General features: G+C 37.1%; 2 protein-coding genes across 2 annotated transcripts; one reads left to right on the forward strand and one right to left on the reverse strand.

Annotated features, from left to right (window-relative positions):
* The first annotated feature begins 392 nt into the window (after positions 1-392).
* On the forward strand, positions 393-17,042 carry LOC137965887 (protein disulfide isomerase-like 5-4). Its single transcript, XM_068812266.1, has 15 exons — positions 393-632; positions 2,895-2,985; positions 3,147-3,241; positions 3,628-3,685; positions 5,423-5,607; positions 6,158-6,215; positions 6,305-6,345; positions 6,517-6,591; positions 8,175-8,231; positions 8,493-8,559; positions 12,843-12,995; positions 13,768-13,992; positions 16,087-16,242; positions 16,402-16,479; positions 16,592-17,042. Exons 1-15 carry the CDS (start codon positions 592-594, stop codon positions 16,667-16,669), a joined length of 1,458 nt encoding a protein of 485 aa, XP_068668367.1. The 5' UTR covers positions 393-591; the 3' UTR covers positions 16,670-17,042.
* Positions 17,043-17,354: 312 nt separating this feature from the next.
* On the reverse strand, positions 17,355-18,366 carry LOC137966700 (early nodulin-like protein 9). The gene is made up of 2 exons (XM_068813387.1): positions 18,125-18,366; positions 17,355-17,991 (listed from the first exon to the last, which is right to left on the reverse strand). The coding sequence occupies exons 1-2, from the start codon at positions 18,330-18,332 to the stop codon at positions 17,537-17,539; spliced, it is 663 nt and encodes a 220-aa protein (XP_068669488.1). The 5' UTR covers positions 18,333-18,366; the 3' UTR covers positions 17,355-17,536.
* Between the last annotated feature and the right edge of the window lie 3,039 nt (positions 18,367-21,405).

Here is a 21,405-nt window from a genome sequence, read left to right on the forward strand (position 1 = left end):
GAATACTCGGTTATAGTTCAGCCGTTTATAACAACCTCTTTTACGGGGCAAATATTACAATAACAACACGAAAAAGAGAAGCATAATTGATCCTATGTGTTATTATATGTTATAGTAGTTCAAGTAGTTCTAATTTGACTAAATTCTAAAATTAAAGCTCAATACCAATTTTGGATTTGTTTTTAAATCTTTAGGGCTTTTTGTGTTGTTAAAGTATGCTACAAGTGCATTATTGGTGACTTAAAACCCTTAGATCACAAATTCCTTAAATTTGACCAGGCATAAATAATGGGAGTTGTTTCTATTTATATTATACGTGCTATAAAGCATAAGCCACGGGCCGGTATTTTTCTCCTAAATTCTTGATCCGTCCTAAAAAACTATTCGTCGACTCGCTTCTCATGCTGACCCACTTCTGAATCCTGGTTTCGTGTATAAAATGAAAAGCGGATCTAACTTTTTTTTGAGACTCGATTACGACTGTTTCGGGGGAGAAATTTATAGAACATTTGATTTTTCACATATCAAAGCGCGAAGCGGGCTCAGATTCTCTCCCCTCTGCCTCTCCTGTACCCTATTCTCCCTGCCACCATGATCTCCTCCGCCAAGCTCAAATCCGTCGATTTTTACAGGTCTGATCTCTCTCTCTCTCTCTCTTTTATTCTCTATTCCTATACGCGTTCCACTTACTGTCAAGTGTTAGAGTTTTCTTTTTGAATTATCGGAAAAGAAGCTGTTTTGGAGTTTCTACTGTATCCTTCGTTTCGTTTATGTTTTGCTATTCCAAGATTGTTGAGGTAGACTCATAGAGCTCCCAATTTTCTGCGCAGAATCGATGCATCTGACTGCTTTTAGGATGAACTTCAGGAATTTAATCCGTTTCCGTATCTGTGATTGTCATATGCTTGATACTTGTTGTGGCCATGATGTTTAGGACGGTGAAACACTTAATTTATTTCTGTAGGAGTATTAGAAACGTTAAATGGTTAAGATCGAGCCGTCATCGAAGATCTCTGAGAATGCGGTTTCACTGATGTACCTGAACTGAATTTACCTTGCAGAAGATATTATCTGTTTCAGATTTCACTGAGGTATCTAGCGGTTACATGGACCGACGCAATGGTTGTCAGGGAGAGTTAGGGATAGGGAACGAAAGACTTATGGGATAATGCGTTATGTACTGGCAAACTTAGCTGCCTGTGGTTATTGCTAATAAACTGAGGTTGGTTCAATAAGTAGCGCAAAAATGATCTTGAATAAGATCCTTTTCAAACAAAACAAAAAAATGATCTTGAATAAGATACTTGAGCTAATTATATGCCTTGACTTTTGTATTACTTAAATCTGTAAGTTGGTCATACCTTTGAACAGTGAGAGGTTTTTTGTTTTCTTTTGTTTTCTGAGCTTTATACTGGGGACTAGGAATTGGTGAAGCAGTTAAGAACAGGGATTCACTTTTCAATTCTTTGGAATTGTAAACACACTAAAACAACTTATGATTGGATGGATGGATCGAGCCTGGAAGCTCTGAGAATCCAAAGATAAAGGTTCCACTATGAATCTGCATGTCTTATCTCCTTGTACAACCCGTGCAATCATTTTTTTGGCAACAAATTTAAGGTGGTTTTCTTTATGGAGATGATCATTCTAAACATAAGACTCTCTTTATTGACCTCTGTAGAAATATGCATCTTCTGTCCATGTGAGTCCTTCATTCTTTGAGATGACATTTATAAAAATGTTCTGTGTGGACTAACGCAAGCTTTAAGTATAGTAACACTTAAAACCAATGCTCTATGTATCTATGTAGGCTTTGCTGCCAAAAGCATTATCCATGAGACAAACATGTAGAGCTTGTCCAAATACCAAATGAGCCTCATGGTGTTTTAAATAAAATGGAGGCAAGCCACATAAGTTTTTAATTTCTAGCATTAGCTTAAAATATGAACTAAGAATGGATGAACAGCCCCCCACCCCATGTAGAACTTGTTTTGATCCTAGGGAAAGGAAGCTTTATTGCTGCAATTGAAGTTCAAGCTTACTGGTTTTACTGTCCTCCTACAGATTTGAAGTGAAAATTTGACCTGTACGGTGTGTTCTTTTTCCCAGACCTACATTACTTAGGTATTTGAGTACCTGCCAAATAGCAATTCCACTGTTAGAGTGACTGAAACTGCTGTATTATAGGAACTACTTTAGCAAGTAGCAGTTAAATACGACATTCTTTTCAAACTTGCAGAATTCCATTTTCGTCTGAGATATAGGAGATCGAATTCTGGAGAGAGAAGATCTCTCTTCTCCTTTTATTTCCATTCGTCTTTCTTTCTTTCTTTTGCTTTTATGTCTTTTTATCATGGATTTTTTTTTCTGGAAAAGATTACGACAGAATGTCGTTGCTTGGATTATAGAATTGAATAACATATATCCCAGTAATGCAGTTCCATTACTCTTAACTCCCCCAAAAGTATGGGTCTTTCAGCATCCATTGTTTTGTAGAAAGTCTTCTCTGTCCCAAATAATTGTTTAAGAGGATTTTAATGCATTCTGGTTTCTGAACTCGGCTAGTTGGTCTAGGTTGAAGAGATGACCTTAGACTGGCCTGACATATAGTATATTATGTAATGATATTAGTTGCACGTGTAAACAATATACCTGAAGTTGTGAGAATCAAAACAAGCTTCCTGTTAAAATTGTTAAAACTTGATGACAACCAAGTTAAGGAAATGTTGCTCTTAAGTGTTGTTTCACTTATGACTTTGACTTACAGCGGTTAATACTTTTGAAGGGATAGTGTTGTTTTTGTTCACTAAAATGCATGATACATTTCAATCTCAATAATGTTGGTAGAGCCTATATTATATGATTACTGTCCCTCCTTTCTGTCTGAAATGCAGGAAAATACCAAGAGACTTGACTGAGGCTTCATTATCAGGTGCAGGGTTATCCATTTTAGCTGCACTTGCCATGATGTTGCTATTTGGAATGGTAAGATTTTGTTATTCCTAGGAACATTTCTTTTTAGAAGAATCTCACCATTTTCTTTCTGCGGTCATTACAATTCATGTTAAAGATTCAAGTTCAAATGGTTTTGTTTTGATTTCTGTTGATGTAACTTACAAATTAGATCTTTAATACTTGTTTGTCAGGAGCTGAGTAATTACTTGTCTGTCAGCGCAAGTACATCCATAGTTGTCGATAAAAGCTCAGATGGTGAATTCTTACGAATTGATTTTAATTTAAGGTAGAGCATGATCTCTGTTGTTACTGATGCATATCCTACTAGTTTTTTTTTTTTTCTCTCTCTCTCTCTCTCCCCTTGTGAATTCATATATTCTTGTTAAAAGCCTTGCTGAGTTTCTCCTTCTGAGTGGAGATCGAGGGGGAAAAAGCTTTTATTATTAATCAGATTTAAAAGAAAAGAAAAAAAAAGCTGCTAGTATCAGCTGGATCATATTAAATAGGACAATGATAGACAACCAAAGTGTCAAAATTTTCTTTTCTCTTGCTTCTGTCATTTATACTTTAATTTAAAACATCTTTTTTATTTTTGGACATTAATTAGGTGAGTAATGATGTACTCCCTCTCTGTTAATCTTGAATATTGACCCTTTATGTTAATGCATGCAGTTTTCCTGCTCTTTCATGTGAATTTGCATCTGTGGATGTGAATGATGTCTTGGGGACTGTAAGTTTCTTTCTATTTCTTTTGGTGCTTCTATTGCTACTACTTTTATTATTGGTGTTTCTAAAAAATGTTTGCTGTCTGTTTAGCTAATTTTAGTTTATCCAGTGAACCACTTCCATGCATATTGTTCACTCACTGTTTTTTCATCAGTCGGCTGACTGGAGAGTTAGGCTGTTCTTTATATTGTGATCGATACAAGAATTTGTTTGGAATATTTATTCTAGTTCCTTAATCTAAGTTGTACTTGTTAATGTGGCATCGGTCTTGCATTGTATTACTTTCTTAAAATTCTAAAAAACTTAATGAAAGTTTTACCTTTTCTTTGAAACTACTAATACATGGATTCTTTGGAACTTCATGGCCATAGTTTGACATCATTCTTGATGCAAACATTTTGTACCATGTCAAAAAGAGAAGTGTTGATAAATAAAAAAAATACCCTAGTCTAGAGTTGTGCATGTGCTCCATATTTCATGCTAGTTGTCTAAGAATGAAGATTGATGTGCGTGGGACAATAGCCTTGCATGAGTTGAGCTTAAAAATATCATATGTTTATTTGTTGGGAAGATACCTCCTACGACGGCTAGTTATTTATGTAGAATATTGAAGTACTTAAAAGAAGCACTAGGGAAAAGTTTATCGTATGAACCGCATGGTCATTTGCATAAACTGAGGGTTTTTTAGATGCTAACTCAGGATCCAATCTAGATAGGAAGTCAATTACTGGGTATTGTGTACTAGTTGGAGGCAATTTAATTAGTTGAAAAAACAAGAAGCAAATTGAGTGTCGATACAGAATATAGAGCTCTATGGCCCATGCAACAATGAGTGAGCTTTGATTGGATTTGTATTGCAGGAGTTAGGGTTTCCAACTAAGGGTCCTATGACCATGCCGTGAACAACTATATTCATATCGAGGGATCGTGTGTTTCATGAAAGGACCAAACACATTGAGGTAGATTGTCATTTTATGAAAGGTGCAATAATGAGTGGAGCTGTAGTCACTCCATCCATATGTTCGATCTACTAAGCAGCTTGGTGATATGTTTACAAAAGCTGTAGGAAAGTGTGTTTCTGAGAATTTTTCTAACAAGCTGGGGCTTTATGATATATATGCTTGGAGTATTGAAATATATGGAGAAGGGTATTTTGGTAATTTTATATTTTCAGATTGCCCCTCTAGGACAGCAATAAAGAGATGTATATAGGAGCTTTGTTTTCCAATTTCCATTAAATTTTGATGTATATATAGGAGTCTGGGAGATATAGGAGTTTTAGTGGAGAGGGGCATTTTTTACGTTTTTTCACCTAAGTGAGTTATTACTAGAGAGAGGTCGACCCCCAGACCTCATTGAAGTGTGTGCAAACTGCTGCACACTTTTCTTCTCTCTCCTCTCTCCTCTCTTCTATCTTCTTTCTTCTCTCTCTCTCTACTCTTTAAACTCTCAAGTTAACAAAACTGAAGGGTGTGTAAGTATGTTTTAGGGGTATGAATGCAGTTAACCTACATCTTCAGATAAGTTTCAAGTTGTGCTGACCTTTAAAATATTTGAATTTAAGGCCCTATCCTATTTTCCTGTGTTGAACTTTAGTAAAGTTTGCATCTAATTGATATGTCACTTCACTCTAGATGATTCTTAAATATTGAGTTCTCCACTACTCCTGCAACTTGTTACTAAGTTCCCATTTAAGACGTGTGTTAAGTGATCCACTGAATTTTGTTCCTCTGATCCGCAGAACAGGTTGAATATAACAAAAACAGTGAGGAAATATTCAATAGATCCCAATTTGAATCCAACTGGTGCTGAGTTTCACCCAGGCCCTATTCCCATCGTTAACAATCATGGAGATGAAGGAGAGGGGGAATTTGGTGAAGGATCTGTTCTCCTAACAGGAGCTAGTTTTGACAAATTGTCTCATCAGTAAGTTTATGCATCCAATATCCTTGTTTAATATTTTAATTTGAATTTAATCTAATAGTTATCTTGACTTGAAAAAGCTTGTGATTTTTGCTTTACCATGTTTTTATGTTTCTTGAGTTTCATTTAACAAAAAAATCTTGATTTTTTATGCCTAACTGTTTGTAAGCTTGGAGGGGGTAAATTTTGTAGTGATCTGGGTGCTAGAATCTTTTATCTCAACATCAATCATTGGGTTTCAGCTGTCAGTTGATTTTAGCATAAATCGTTTGTTTGTTTGTAAGCATGTTAAAACTAGGTTATCATCATTTTATAAACATGTTATCAATTTCTTTCCTAGGTCGTAAATTGGAAAAAATAATCTAAAAGTCGAATAAATAGATAGTCTACTATATTGTTCTACTTTTGAAGTGGGCTCCTTTTGTTTCATTTGCTAGTAAAAACTAAGTGTCCTTTGTGACCCAAAGGACTTACATTTTATATAACTGTCATTGGATATTTGCATTTTGACGTTGTGCTCCATTTTTGTGGTCTAATAATCATATGGTTGCAGATTTCCTGTTTTGGTTGTCAATTTTTATGCTCCATGGTGTCCTTGGTGTAACCGTTTGGTAAGATTTTCTACACCTTGAATTGTATATTTACATCTCTTTGTTCTAAATATTTTGCAATGTAGCTTCATATGTGTTTTTTTTTTCAGGCACCTTCATGGGAGAAAGCATCTAAAATAATAAGAGAACGGTACTGAAGAAGGATTTTTTTCCTTTGTTATTTTTCATTGATTTTCATAAAATTTACTTTGCCGAACAGCAATGGCTTCATTAGTGTGTAATATATATATATATATCTGCTGGTTCATGCTTCTTGTTCTTAGGTGTTGAATGGATAATTGTTAAAATTTTTGTCTTTCAGATATGATCCTGAACTTGATGGACGAATTCTCATGGGCAAGGTTGACTGCACTCGAGAAATTGACTTGTGCAGAAGGTACTTTGAGATATATTTAGAGAAGAAATTTCTTTTCTAGGTGACAAATTAACCTAATCTATGAGACTTAGAAGTTACGTGCTGTTCTCAGCTTTCAGTCAACTTACCTATAAGAATCATCTCTGGTTAGTCTTTTTGTAGCATTACAGTTAGGTCCTATAATAGAACCCCTAGTTTGGGTTCAAAAGATCTAGCCTTTGTTCTGGATAAGATTTGTCTGTGTATGTACCCAAACAATTGCAACAGTTGTTGGTAGAAACTGATTTGGCTTTTAACGTAAATACCATTATATAATGAGAGAGAGAGAAACTGAGATCTCGACAGCAACAAATTTTGTATATTCTTCTCTCTGAAAGAAATTCTCATCTTTTACAAAAGCACAAAATAGAGATCTTGACCCAAACTACATACATCTACCTCCATATTTTGTGCAGTGTATGAAAGAATAAAGTAATTGAACTTGAACTTTATCTGTCCTTTCTCTTTATTTTTATTTTTTTGTGTCTGAAAGAATTAATTAGAAAAACTTGATCTCAACCTGGCCAATATATGTCTTTTTATATTTTCAAATTTTTTTTTCTCAACCCTGGAATGCTTTTCTCCTTATGTTTTGTCTTCAATATTTTCCTTCTTCATCCTTGAGCTCAATGCTTGCGCAAACAACCTCAACCACATGGGCAAACACAAGTAATTTTTTTTGGATGTTGTCCTTTACTGCACAAGTTTGGAACATATGGAAAGAAAAGAGCCAGGAGACTTTTAAGGGCAAGCAAAAATCCAAAGGAGTTACAGAAGCTATTATGCACCGTGTACTTTCTGGGCTAGAAAATTTCATGAGACCTCTCACCTTTGTAGCTCTATCCTCAGAAGAAACTGGAGGGTTGACTATTGATCACACCATCCCCAAACTTACAACTTAGGCTCTTCTTGTTTGGGGGGTGTAGAGGGGGTTGTTAAGGATTCCTCAGGTAACATCCATCTTGTCTACTTTGGACTATTTGGCCAGTGTGAGGCTATTACTGCGGAGTTGAGAGACCTCCTTCAGAGTCTTTTCATTCTACACAGATAGGTTCTTCAACCCCCTTGTCATTGAGGGGGACGTAGCCGTTGTTATTAGTTGGGCCAGCAGTAGCACGCATCCTTCCAGCTTCTTCTTGATGTACTTTGATGATATACAAGGGAACTTTGTAAAATCTGAACATGTCTTGGTTGCACACTCTATGGAGCATGAATAGCTAGGAAGGAGTTGCACATAAACACCTTGCTGTCAGCTCCTCACTTCCCATTTGGGCATTTTCTTTAATCCTTTGTGACCTTTGTAACCATTCTATTGTACTCTCCGTCCTTTGGGATTTCTTAATGGATTCCTCTTTTGCATTCTTAAAAGAAAAGTTTCAATTTCTCCAAAATATATAATGTTGGTCAGATTAGGTCATGTGGAAGGAGTTTGTTTCGCGAATTGTCTATGCTAGTGGGATCTTTAAGCCTCTCATCCAACTAGGTCACTAGGTGTAGAAGTAGGTTGAATTGCAGTTACATTTCAGTAAATGACGTTAAACATGGGATTTTGGTACTTTTTGCAGGCATCATATCCAGGGTTATCCATCAATTCGTATTTTTCGCAAGGGAAGTGATGTTAGGTCAGTTGCACTACATGATCTTCATTCTTATCCCTTATGAAATTCTTTATGATGTTATTTATTACTTTTTCAGACAGTTTATGAGACACCAGATACATAGATTGTATTGATGAAAATGGTTGCTTCTCTTTGCTTACCACCTATAAGTGGTTCTCACCATTTTTTGTTTTTTCATAATATGCTTTTCTTTCTCTTCTGTTTGAAAAAGTATTTGTTGCTGACTATTGTGTTTTATATTATACTTATGTATTCTTGACACAGGGACGATCATGGGCACCATGAGCATGAATCTTATTATGGAGAAAGAGATGCAGATACTCTAGTCTCAGTATGTATTCACTTTACAATTGGACAACATGTTTTTTTCTTCCCCCTCCCTCTTTCTTCTTTTCTCCATTTGATATAGAATTTTGGCTATTAGCATCTTAGTTTGAAAGTACAGATGCGATGACCAGCATTGGCTTCCCCCAGATGCTGCCCCATCTCATGCATCTAGCCTTTGGGAAATCTGTTTGCAAGCTTAAATCCACCTTCATCAGTATCTAAGTGGAAAACCTGAAATATTACTTGGTGGCTCACCCCTAGAGGTGGCATGCAGCACGGTGATTTAGATTCAAGGAGTAATGAGTTCAATGCTACCTCTAGAGTGTGGGTAACTGAAATTTCAACAACTACGATAACAAAAATCTGAAATTCAAGTTTGACGGCTAAAACTTGAATGATACAAAGTAGGGTTTCTGCAGCTATTAAGAAAATAACAAACTGAGAAAAAAAACAAAGAATAAGTTTATCCTAGGGAGAACAAAAACTAGAACTTTATTCAACAACAAAAGAGTTAATTTTTTGTTGTATATGAAGGCCTTTTATAGGTATAAAAATCAACAAAATAGGAAACTCTTAGGGGGAGGTTAGTCCAAAATGAAGTGAGATGAATTACTTAGTTCATTAGATTAAGGGGTTAGTGTACAATGAATTACACATCAAGTGAATCACCTCAATTCATTCGCTCAGGCAAAAAATGGGGAATTTGGATTCAGACCTGTTTTGCAAATCAAACACTTGAAGCGCGCGGGACGCACGTTGCTCCTTCCTCCCCCTGTCGGCTTTCCTCCCTCTCCTCTCCCTCTTAACCTCCGTCGCAGAGCATGGGAGGCCGAGCCTCTATCGTAGAGCCTCTCGACTTCTCTTCTATCTCGGCCTCCCTCTCTTCTCCCTCTCGGCGTACCGTCGCCGTTGCCCGCTGGCCCTCCGTAGTCTCCCGCCACTGAGGAAGACGATGGTTTAATTTTTCCTAAGTTAGGACAAATTAACCATTGTCATAAAAATAATAATTTATGTAGTTTATTTATTTTATAATTATTTTTATTTATTTAATATATTTATTTTATAATTACTATATTAAATTAGTGATTTAATAGTCATAATTAAATTATTGTTAAATAAATATTTGATAAATTGTTTTGGTTTAATTATCCCATTGCTATAATTAATTAAACCAATGGTTTTAAATTTTGTGACAATATATGATTAATTAATAATACATAAAAATATATATTATGTTATTGATATATGTTAAGGAATAGTCCTACATGGATTAATGAGATAAAAAATCTTTAGTTTATTAGTTGGGAAAGAGGTTTCTTAATGTGACTGGTCATTTTGGGATAGGGCCTTGGACCCAATTTAACATGGTATCAAAGCCAGGTACTTATATGTGGGCCTCCATCCAAATTATCCACCCAGAAGACCAACACGTGAGGGGGAGTTTTAAGGAATAGTCCTACATGGATTAGTGAGATCAAAAATCTTTAGTTTAATAGTTGGAAAAGAGGTTTCTTAAGGTGACTAGTCATTTTGGGATAGGGCCTTGGACCTAATTTATGTTATTAATATATATATATATATATATTTTATTATTGTATTAAATTAGTGGTTTTAAATGTTAAAACATATCTTATGTTATTAAAAAATAATTTATTTATTTATTATATTCGCCTATGTTATTTTTTATTTTTATGTATTTATTTTAGTCACACGTAATTATTGTATTAATTTATAATAAACTATAATCATTAAGTAATATAATATAGTTTTTCATTAATTAGGATATTAGTATATTCTAATACTACATGTTAAATCACTTATAAGTGTAGTAGCCATGTTTATTTTGGTTAATTATCTATTTAGATATATGTTCTATTTAAGTATATTATAAAAGGTTATTCATTCTCTTGTTTATATCATACTTTTCATTTGGGGGCATTAACACTGGAATCTGTTTTCTGGTGCACTTGAACTCGTCTACACTAACACCCAAGGATGAGTTGAAGTTGAATCAATTCATTTAAGATGAATTGAATTCTTCACTTCATTTCAAGTTCATATTGGACTAACCCCCCCGTATGTTGTCCATTCTAAAAAATAGACCCTAATTAGGACTTACTAAATCTAGTTCTACTTGTTGGAAAAGAACCTCAAGAAAAGGAAACAACTTCTAATTTCTAGAGTTGTGAACTTTAGACTTCTCTAATTTAGAAACAAAGACCCAAGCTAAAAAAGGAAACTATTAATTGAAAAGATTTTCTAATTGGAGCTTTTAACTGAAATACCAAGTTGCTATTTGAGTGATGCTTCCCATAAAATCAGTAAGTTATTTTTCTGTGAAAGCTTCTAACAACAAGGTTGAAATAGGAAAATGCAATTTAGAAAGACTTTCTATTTTTTCATCCTTTGTCCACATTGTATTTTACTGCATCAAAGTTTCAATAGCCTAGTTAACACTTTAGCTACGGAGGGGGTCCCTAGACAGACAGACCTCTTTGTGGGATCATCTCTTCCCCTTTGAAACTCCCTTCCTTAGTTGATTGTTCTGCTTTCATTTTTATTGTTCTCCTTTTATTTTTGTGTTGTTGTTATTCACATCGTTTACTCTTTGCTCTTGCTCCCTTGGGAGGTTCTTCAATGGGTTCTTTCTCACTGTTACAAAAAAAAAGATGCTTTGTTTTGGCGTACTGATTGAAGAGTCCATTCCCCACATTCTTTTATTGGCTAGCATCTATGCCAAGCCATTTTCTGAGCTGTGTTATTATAACCAATTTGCGATCTATTACCTCCTTTGATGCTAAATTTTCTGAAGTGTATGCCTTCCATGGATGGTGGTGGTTGGGGTGTTGGATGGGACGGTTAAAGCTCTACTTTTGAAGGTGGTTCTAGGGGTAGACCTGTGTTTGTTGGTTTTATCTGAGACTTGGCTGGTAATATTCGTTTGTTTACTTTACCTCTTGGTCATTGTTACTCCATAGGGGTAGAGTTTTATCTGTAGGGGTAGTTTCTCTCTTCCCCTTGTGATGAAGGAGTTTTGATAGTTGTCACCAATTGAGACACTGGGATAAAAGACATTTGGTTGCTTCCTGAGGATATTTTATGAGTTCAAAGAGTATTGTAGCTCCTTGTCCAATACTTTGACTCATAACCTGCACCAACTGCCTTGGTGATTTCTTGGCTTGGAACGATACCTACTACATCATAGAGAATGTTTTTCAAACTGATTTGCCTCTTTTTGTTGCTATGTTTAGTTATCTCTTCTATTTCTTTAGGAGTGCCTTGTTTGTTTTTGCCTCTTCAGGGAGCTTATTGTAATCTCTTGTATCTCTTCTCTCTTCATTGATATAACTTCTCATCAAGTTCCAAAAGAAGTATTTTTCTTTTTCATAGATTAGGAAATGACTAGAATGTATTCAAGAATATTTCTACTATGGGTTGAGTTGTTAGGAATTAGATGCCCTAATTCCAAACTAACGAGAGCAATAATAATAAACGTGGAAGAAGGGAAAAGACAAACACGAAAAAACACTACAAGATTTATACAGGTTCGCTTCAAGGTGAGACTATGTCCTGTTTTTCGCCGTTGCAGTAATCCACTGTGAAGATGAAATACTTTACAAGAGAAATCGCACATTTACAGGTGTTTCTCTCTAACCTCTCGGGCTGCTCGAGATGCTCCTCGGATTATGGTAATCTGTTATGGGCATCTTGTGCCATAGAGGGATTATGGGATCCTGGGTTATGTACCTATGTCTTCTGCTCCTGACAGGCCGGTCTTTTGGGTAGTATTGGCTAGGTGCATAACATTTGGTATCAGAGCTTCGTCCCTCCGTCGCGCATTCGAATCCCGGTGGCAGCGACCCAATGTGCAGAGGCTAGATTAAATACAGGTAGGGTCGGGGGAAACACCAGGTAACGGAACCCGGGTCGGGCCTGTGTCGCTGTGACGACGAGTGAGCCGTCGGGGCCGTCGGCTCGCGAAGGGGGTGTGTGATGTTATGGGCATCTTGTGCCACTGAGGGATTATGGGATCCTGGGTTATGTATTTATGTCTTCCGCTCCTGACAGGCCGGTTTTTTGGGTAGTATTTGCTAGGTGCATAACATAATCAAACCCTAATAGCGGCGCCCCTCAATTATAAAGAGAAAATTAGGGCAACTCAGCGTAGGGCGTTAATTAGGCTCCACAACTTAACATGAGTTGGCCAACCTACTATCCTAGTTGCAGTTATGTTGGCTACAACTATAAGATCCACTCCACAGTTCACTCAGTTTTTTTTTTATGCAGGCTATGCAAGCGTTGGTTGCACCAGTGCCATTGGAGACTCATAACGTTGTTCAGGAGAATAATAATAGTTCAGGCCAGACCGCAGAGACTGCCAAACGTCCAGCACCATTGACTTCAGGGTGTAGAATAGAAGGTTTTGTTCGCGTTAAGAAGGTGGAATGATCAATTGATTTTCTTATTTTCTTTAGTTTCACTGTCTTTCTAAAGCAAAAATAAATATATTTGTTAATAATGTTAAATATGATAATCATCTGCTTACTTTTTTTGACACTTTTAGCCTGTAAATTATTATTGTTTGGGACAATGTGCTCAGATAGTAGTAGTTGAACTTAGGATTTCGTGGTTTCTATCACCATTTTACACTGCAATACAGAAGTTGCAAACATAAGAAACTCTAGATTTCTTGGGGGAATATCACTTTAATTTTCCTAGAAATAATTAAAAATTCTCTAACAAAAAATAAGACTTGCATGATTCTTCAGCAAAGTAGTATTTCATTATTTCTTGAATTCTAATAATATCTACTTCTAATTTTTTTTTCTCATACATTTTGAACAAAATCAGGAATATATCTCTAATTGGTTACACTTACAAAAAAATTAATTTTTGAGAGTCAAATGTCTCCAATTTCTTCTTTATGTCTAACTCTGAAAAGCTTAATTTTTTGTGCAATCTTTCTTTTGAGTAATTACTGAAATTCCTTGATTTAACAGTACACATGATCTGTTTGATCTCTATTTCATTTATTTTTATCAAAGTAATAATCTTGATTACGGTTAGAGTTTTCAATTTTTTGTCAACAATTTGATTAATACTGGGACATGACATGGACTCTATATTTTCAAGTTTTTGAGTGAATATTCTAATTTATGATCTTTGATTTGTTTAATTTACTTGTTTGGTGTCGTATGTTGTTATGCTGCAGGTCCCTGGCACTCTTGTAATAACTGCTCATTCTGGGGCTCACTCCTTTGATGCTTCTCAAATTAATGTGTCCCATGTGGTATCTCATCTTTCCTTCGGTAAAAAGCTTAATGAAAGAATTCTGCGTGACATAAAACGACTTACCCCTCATCTTGGTGAGAGCGTTGATCGGTTGAGAGGGAGTGCCTATGTAACCAATCATGCTGATGCCAATGCAAATGTGACTGTAAGTTTTGAATCCTATCACATGTGTGTTCACTGGAATTTATAAAAAGAAATATAGGAAGATTTTACTATGTTTTCAACACATATTTTCTGGGGAAGTTTTCTGAGGATACGGTTGATTGGAACACTATACATACACTACTTGCATTGGCTTCTTTCTATTTGCAACTGATAGAAATTATAAGTACTTTTGTGTTCACCCTATCAATTGCAATAAGCACTTTTGTCTGGACCTGTCCACTTAGAGCTTTTTTTAAATGATAGGCTATGTTGTAAAAATCCTGCATTGAGAGTCAAAAGAATTTGAATCTGATAAATGATTTTTCGGTTGACAAAGTATTATTACAATGTCACTAATTCTCCATGCAAGGTCAATCTGGTAATATAGGTTGATCTTCTAGCTGGCAGAGTTTTGTAAGGGACTGCACTTTCCTGGGATGAAAGCCTTTCATACGCAGCTCCCAAGTGATTGGTATATGTTGATGACTAATTAGAATGAGGCTAAGAATTTCTTAGGAACATATACCGTGAAAAATTTATGAACCTAAGTGTTCTTCTAAACTAGCGAAATTAGTGAACATTATCTAACTATTTCTTCATATTAGCCAACGCACTTGGTTTGATTGAGTACCTGTACTTGGATTTATGGGCTTCTACCTATTTTTTTTGCATGCCCAATTCACAGACTATGAAATTGCCTTATGTCACTTTGAACCTTGCTAATCAAATATAAATCCACTGCATTGGCTGTTAATGATGGACATTAGATTTTGCCTTGCCAAATGGATTTTTGGGTGTATTTTGCTACGATCGTCTATATGTAGATACCTGACTTTTATTTTAGATGAAATATATTTGTTTGAGATCTGCATGATCAAGCTATATTTACATAAAGAAAGTCCATTTTCCTTGTTATTATCAAGCAAGCGATTTATCACATAGGAAAGAAACTAATAAATTATTTTTTGATAACGAATCAAATAAGCCATTATGAAATAAATTAAAAGAATAAAGTGAAAATGTCATAATTAGCTACAAGTTTGTGCTATTTGTTGCACTCGCATTTACTTTAGTCCACAGTGCTTTAGATCTATGCAAGGGCATTTTATCAATTAAACTGATGGTAACCCAGAAATGATTGGCTTGAAAATGTCTTGTTAAGATATTATTTTTATTATTTTCTGAAATATTTCTAGAATATTATTCTGATCAATAGTATGTATGGGTTTTGTTGGTGGATAAAAAAGTCTCACCAATTACCATTCTGTGGCTGTGAGTGTGCTCTCAGACTAGTTGTATGAGAACAATCCCACATTGATTTGGGTATACAATTTTTTTTTCTGTATTTGAGCTTCTAGAAACAACCTGGTAGTCTGAGAAACACCATTTACTCTTCTTTTATAATCTCAAAATAGTACCTCCCTCTAGCTCCCTATAGTAGACACTAGATCTTACAAATAAGATGAACCTTTATATGATTGAACACGCTAATCAAGTCCTTGCATGGACTGGAAATTTTCACTCAACAAAAAGTGTTAAAATGACTGCAATTTGATTTGACTTAGAAATTGGTTATGAATATGTTGTTCAACTTGCCAATGTTTGACTTTCTACTTAAGAGATCGGTCCGTAGGATACTCCCTAATATGATTAGGAACCACTCTACATGATACAGACACGTTACATCTTTTAAGATAAAAGATGTCTGGATTACTGCATTGATAATTTTATTCACTTCTCAATTAAAAATCCCATCCGTGTTCCTGCTGATAGAAATTACAGAAAAGAAATCCTATGGCTGTTAAAGCCTCAGAAGTACTTGCCTTAAACTTGATTATAACTTATGTAGAACTCTCCGACAGTTCAATCTTTATTTTATTTTATTTTTAAGGACAATGGTGTTTGTTCACTGATAATGGCTAAACTATGTCAGCATTCCCATGGGTTGCACCAATAATGCTTGGTCTGATCTCTTTGACTGGTCATCAAACTTCCCAAAAGATGCTGAGAATGATTTATTTCACTTGGTTCTTTTCAATGTGCAATACTTTAGTCTGAGTGACAAAAGATCATCTGATCTTCTATGCATTTGCAGATTGAACATTATCTTCAGGTGGTGAAGACTGAGGTTTTATCTAGAACATTCCCAGAACAAAAGTTTTTTGAGTACGAGTACACAGCACATAGTAGTTTGGTGCATAGCATTGACATTCCAGCTGCAAAGTTCCATTTCCAGCTCTCTCCTATGCAGGTTTCTCTCTTTTCTTTTTCTAGAAGTCTGTTTCCTATATTATTATTATTATTATGGTCATTGTGATTGGTAATGGAACTGTTTTTCACTGCTAACCAGATTATTCTTTTCTGTCCTCTTAATCTTGTTTTTGCTCTTCCTTTTCCTTACTGAGAACAGGTCCTAGTAGAGGAGAATCCAAAATCATTTTCTCACTTCATAACAAATGTTTGTGCCATTATTGGTGGTGTTTTCACGGTATGCATATACTACTCTTTTAGGTCTTTGCAAACCTTTTGGGACCTCTAAGAGGTGATTTCGTTACTGGGTTTCCTGAAATAAATATTTTTCTCTGGCATAATAATATCAGGTAGCTGGAATATTGGAGTCGATACTGCAAAACACAATCAGTCTGATGAAAAAGGTTGAGTTAGGGAAGCAATTTTGATTTTTCTACAGCTGATCCATGCTGTATGGTTGGTTTGATATTGTAGCCAAGCCCAACAGGTTTGACGTAGATGTAAGCAAAATTACTTTATAGGACAGAAATTGGAAGTTAATATCCAAATTCCAATCACTACATGTTTCAAGAGAGAAAAAGAGAAAGAAAGCTGAAGTGTGGCACAGTAGATGAACGAGGAAGAGCTAGAAGACCAGCACTCGTGTCGATGAGAGAGAAGGTTTTTCCCCGGGAAGACTGTCTTAAATGTTAACGTTTTGTTGTTTATTTATTTATTTACTTATGTATGTATTGGGGATCATTTGCTATTTACCTGTTGATGATTTAGACATTCTTTTAGTGGCTCAGCCTGCAGTGAACATTTGAATATGTTTCAGTGGCTTCACTGGGAGGCATATCTTGAACCGGTTCCCATAATTCTTTGTCATCAGAAAGGTAAGGTAGAGTGAATTGAACCTACAATTAAATAAATGTACTCACTTATTTAAAGAAGTCCAAGAACTATGACGCAAACATGTAGATGCAGCTACTCTGCTAATGTCTCTTGTTTCACCTGAATAACAATAATTTCTTCCCTTCCTGATCTATGTAGTAAATTACATATTTTAACTTTAAATTACTGAATTATTTCATTTATATTTACGCAAACAAAAATCGCCAACAGCCAAACAAGAAGCACCAGAAAACCTTATTTTTCATTTGTTTACAAATTAATAACCACGATCAAGCCACTCGTGAAGAATTTATTCTGCAGTTAACCAAAGATGAGAAACAAAGAAAAAAAATATTTTTCCCATGCAAATCTGCACTCAATCAGTCTGGCCAGACTCTTCTTCAGTCCAACGAATAGCCTCTCTACAAGGCTAAGAGAAGCGATGTTCCAAAGAGAACTCCGATGGAAGCAACAGAACTCATCATCAATGAAGAAGCTCCATTTCCCAAGGGAGGGGAAGGTGGAGAAGGGGATGCTTCTCCTGCAGGTGCCGTCGCCGGGACCATCTCAGGAGGCGTCAAAGGTGCAAACATTGGTGGACTTAGAACTGGAGCAGCGGCAGGAGTGGGGCTTGTGTTGTTTGGCATAAAGGTTCTTTTAACGTTGCTCCGCTTAGCCATTACTACCACCACCATCTTCTCATTGTTCAGGCAGTTTCCATTAGCTCCACTGATGAAGTAGTGATGACCTGATTGGTTGAAAGTTACCAAAGTGTTTCCGTCCTGGAAAGATGCAATTGGGTCATCTACGATGCAGTTTTTGTACTTGTCCATGGTGACTTGAAGCACCGAGTCCTTGTCAGGTGGATACACAAACACTGCAACCACAACAGTCAGTAGAACAGTTTTTTAGATTAAAAAACAGAAAAATGGTTGCTGGTTTTCAGGAAAATGTGATAGGAAGAAACAGAATGATGTACAAATGCAATGGAGATCTGGGTATCCTCTTACACAGGGAGTCTCCAGTTCGGAATCTCTTCATTTCTGCCCACTGATTGTATGGATTGAACTTGGGGTCCGGAGGTAGAGTCCACCCATTGGCGCCCCCAACTCTGAACTCTGTTGCAGCAGCTCCATGCACCAACAGGAAAAGAGCAAAAATCCCATATGCATGAGCTGGTTTCAAGTGGTGGCTCATTCTTAATGTGAGTTTAACCATGAAAGAAAGTACTGGAAAATTTGTTGGAAAAAGGACCAAGACCTTAGGGCTGACAGGAAGGCTCCCATGTTGTGGGTTTTTGTAGACTTCAGTCTCAGCTTTGCAAGTTGTGGCTTTGAAGATTTCACCTTTTATGGTTATTCCTCTTCTTTAGATATCTTAACTTCCAGTGCAAAGCATAACTGGGTCTGCTTTTGTGTCAGCTTTTCTGCTTTGTATGGGATTATACTTTACTTCAGATGTTAAGAACATTCATAGCTTGGCTGTTGGGTTAAACTATAACATTTTATTTTATTTTTTTCACAAAAACAAGGACTCTGATGAATCTTCAGCGTTTATACATTTCACATTCAGAATTCAAGAAGAGTGACACCCATAATATAAATTACACTATCTTTTACCCGATTTTTGAGCTTGCTTTGTTGCCACGATACGGATTCTATCCTAATCTTTACTTTCAAGTTAGCAAGCAATTAAACTTGAATTTAATTGCAGCGGAGAAGATGAAAGATTTAGTCTCGTCGTACTTGAACCTTCCGTAGTTCCGGTTTTTTACTGTTACAGACACGAGTAACGTCAAGTTCAGCTTAAGAAGGGGCAAGGGTTGAAATTCTATTCTTTTCAGGAGAACTGGATGGGGTTGGATTTTTGGTTGTCTGGGCTTGAAGACCGTGAAGAGTATGATGACATGATCAGAACTACTACAAGGAGGATGACGACGGCCGCGGTTACCCCACAACAGGTTTTCAGACCTCCGCATTTTGCCATAGCTTCTGCACTGGTCTTTTTCCGAAGCGCTTGGAGCGATGGAAGGTAGGAGGTTCGATGTGAATGAAGTGATTAGCGATGCGAGGGAACTCAGTTCTTATTCTGGTCTTGTTTGAAGCATGGCTTCAGTAATATTATTGTTATCGTGGTTTTTGTTGTCTTCACCAGAGGAGTAGATGATAGCTTTGCTCATGTTTACTTTTTGTTCCATTAAAATAGACGAAACGGAGTGAATTGTATTTCTTCGGGATTCTGAATGTCTCTTCTGTTTAACTTAAAAGAAGACGAGGACCTGTTCATGGAGGCGAACGATTATTCATTTTATGAATTTCTCAAAAATATAAATGAAACTCATGAAGAAAGTACTTCTTGGTATGGCGTCAATTTCATGCGAACAGAGTGTCTCGTGTATGGCAAAGGCTCGTCGATGACAATGTTTAGACTTGCCTCTGCTAAATCAGACCCTTTCTTATATTTCTCCTTTACATCAAAGGAGACCACTACCAGGAAGGGGAAACACCAAACGACGACGGGTCACTTAGGTGACGGTTCATAAACCATCTAACATTCTCCCACTTGACCCATGCGCATACTTAATATGTATCATTGATTATCGATAATTGTTGGAATTTGTGTTTGTATCGACCGGGCCAGTCCTTGTATAAGATCCGTGGGGTTGCTTTCCTAACAGGTTCGAGCCTTTTAGCCCAATGGTTTCAACATGGTATCAGAGCGGATGATCCTCATCCTCTGAGTATTTTCGGCCGGCGACTCTTCTCTCGGCGATTCCGGCGACATACCTTTCGGCAACCTATTTCCGGCGACTGGTTTCGACCATTTCGACGACCCATTTCGGCGACGGTCATCGGCGACCTGATTTCAGCTCTCCATTTCAGCTGATCTCCTAACACAGAGGTTAGATTTCATCTTCCTCCTAAATTTTTTTTTTTCGACAGCAGCTAAGCTCCTGTGTGTTTTTCCTTCTCAGCGAGATAGCGTCTCTGCTGTGAAGAAGGGCTGTTTTGCCCCTGTTCTGGTCGTGGTGCTCTGGCGCCATTGCCGTGAGGGCCGTTTTGCCCCTGTTTCGGTGGTGCTCTGGCACCGTTGCCGTGAGGGCCGTTTTGCCCCTGTTTCGGTGGTGCTCTGGCGCCGTTGCCGTGACCAAAATTTATCTCTGCATTTGGCCGAGAGCTGGTGCTCTCTCTAATTTTTTTTTTTTCATTGCTTTCGGTGCTGGTGCTCTGGCGCCATTACTGTGACCTAATTTGCCTCTAAATTTGGCCGTGAAGGTTAAGTTTGTGGCTGGCCGAACGGTGTGTTGTGCTCCATTTGTTGTTCAAATTTTTTTTCTGTTGCCTTCTTAGGTTACATCCCAGACCTTCATTAGTACCTTCTTGGGGACTCCATGGAGACTTATTCATCTACGGGCGTTTCCGATTCTGGTCTTCGTACCAGTTCGACTCGTTCCACTTTTGACAAACCTTCATACCCATACTATCTTCACCATTCGGACAGCCCCGGGCAAGTTCTTGTCTCCCAGCTACTTACTGGTGAAAATTACACCAGTTGGAGCCGTGCAATGTCCCTTGCCTTATCTGTGAAGAATAAAGTGGGTTTTATCGATGGTTCTATACCTATACCTCAAAGTGCTGATCCTCCTTTGTTGAACTCTTGGACCCGGAATAACAATATTGTCATCTCTTGGATTTTGAATTCGGTTTCCAAGAAAATCTCTGCGAGTGTCATGTTTGCTGCTTCTGCCCGCGAAATTTGGCTCGCTCTTCGGGATCGTTATCAACAGCGCAATGGTCCGCGCATTTTTCAACTTAAACGGGAATTGATGAACTTGCGCCAAGACAAGGATTCTGTAAACACTTATTTCACGAAGCTGACGACCCTTTGGGAAGAACTGAACAATTACCGTCCTCATTGCTCTTGTGGAAAATGTTGTGGTGGAGTTAAGGATCTTATTGATTACCACAACATGGAATATGTCATGTCCTTCTTGATGGGCCTTGATGACTCTTTCTCCCATGTTCGTGGTCAGCTGCTCCTCATGGATCCGATGCCTCCTCTTAATCATGTTTTTTCTCTGGTTGTTCAAGAGGAGCAACAACGGAGGATCCCTCAAGTCTTGAGTTCACATACCCCCACCGACACAATGGCATTCGCGTTTAAATCTGGGCAGCCCGATGTTCATAAACCTGGCCCCCACACCTCTCAGAAATTTCCACCAAATTACAATGCTCCCCGGAATCCGCATCCCAATGCTTCTCAGAATCAGAATTCCCATGCTCCTCGGAAT

The sequence above is a fragment of the Aristolochia californica genome, unplaced genomic scaffold (genome assembly GCF_029961685.1).
Source record: "Aristolochia californica isolate CCGP_79_NKW_82.1479 unplaced genomic scaffold, dmAriCali1.0.hap1 SCAF_5, whole genome shotgun sequence".
NCBI classification, from domain to species: Eukaryota; Viridiplantae; Streptophyta; class Magnoliopsida; order Piperales; family Aristolochiaceae; genus Aristolochia; species Aristolochia californica.

Bases quoted from the DNA above. Each gene is read 5' to 3' on its own strand.
- LOC137965887 (XM_068812266.1), top strand. From the start codon at position 592: ATGATCTCCTCCGCCAAGCTCAAATCCGTCGATTTTTACAG. The intron at 633-2,894 runs GTCTGATCTCTC...TCTGAAATGCAG, and splicing joins AAATCCGTCGATTTTTACAG to GAAAATACCAAGAGACTTGA. The intron at 8,560-12,842 runs GTATGTATTCAC...TTTTTTATGCAG, and splicing joins ATGCAGATACTCTAGTCTCA to GCTATGCAAGCGTTGGTTGC.
- LOC137966700 (XM_068813387.1), bottom strand. From the start codon at position 18,332: ATGGTTAAACTCACATTAAGAATGAGCCACCACTTGAAACCAGCTCAT. The intron at 17,992-18,124 runs GTAAGAGGATAC...TTGTGGTTGCAG, and splicing joins CCGAACTGGAGACTCCCTGT to TGTTTGTGTATCCACCTGAC.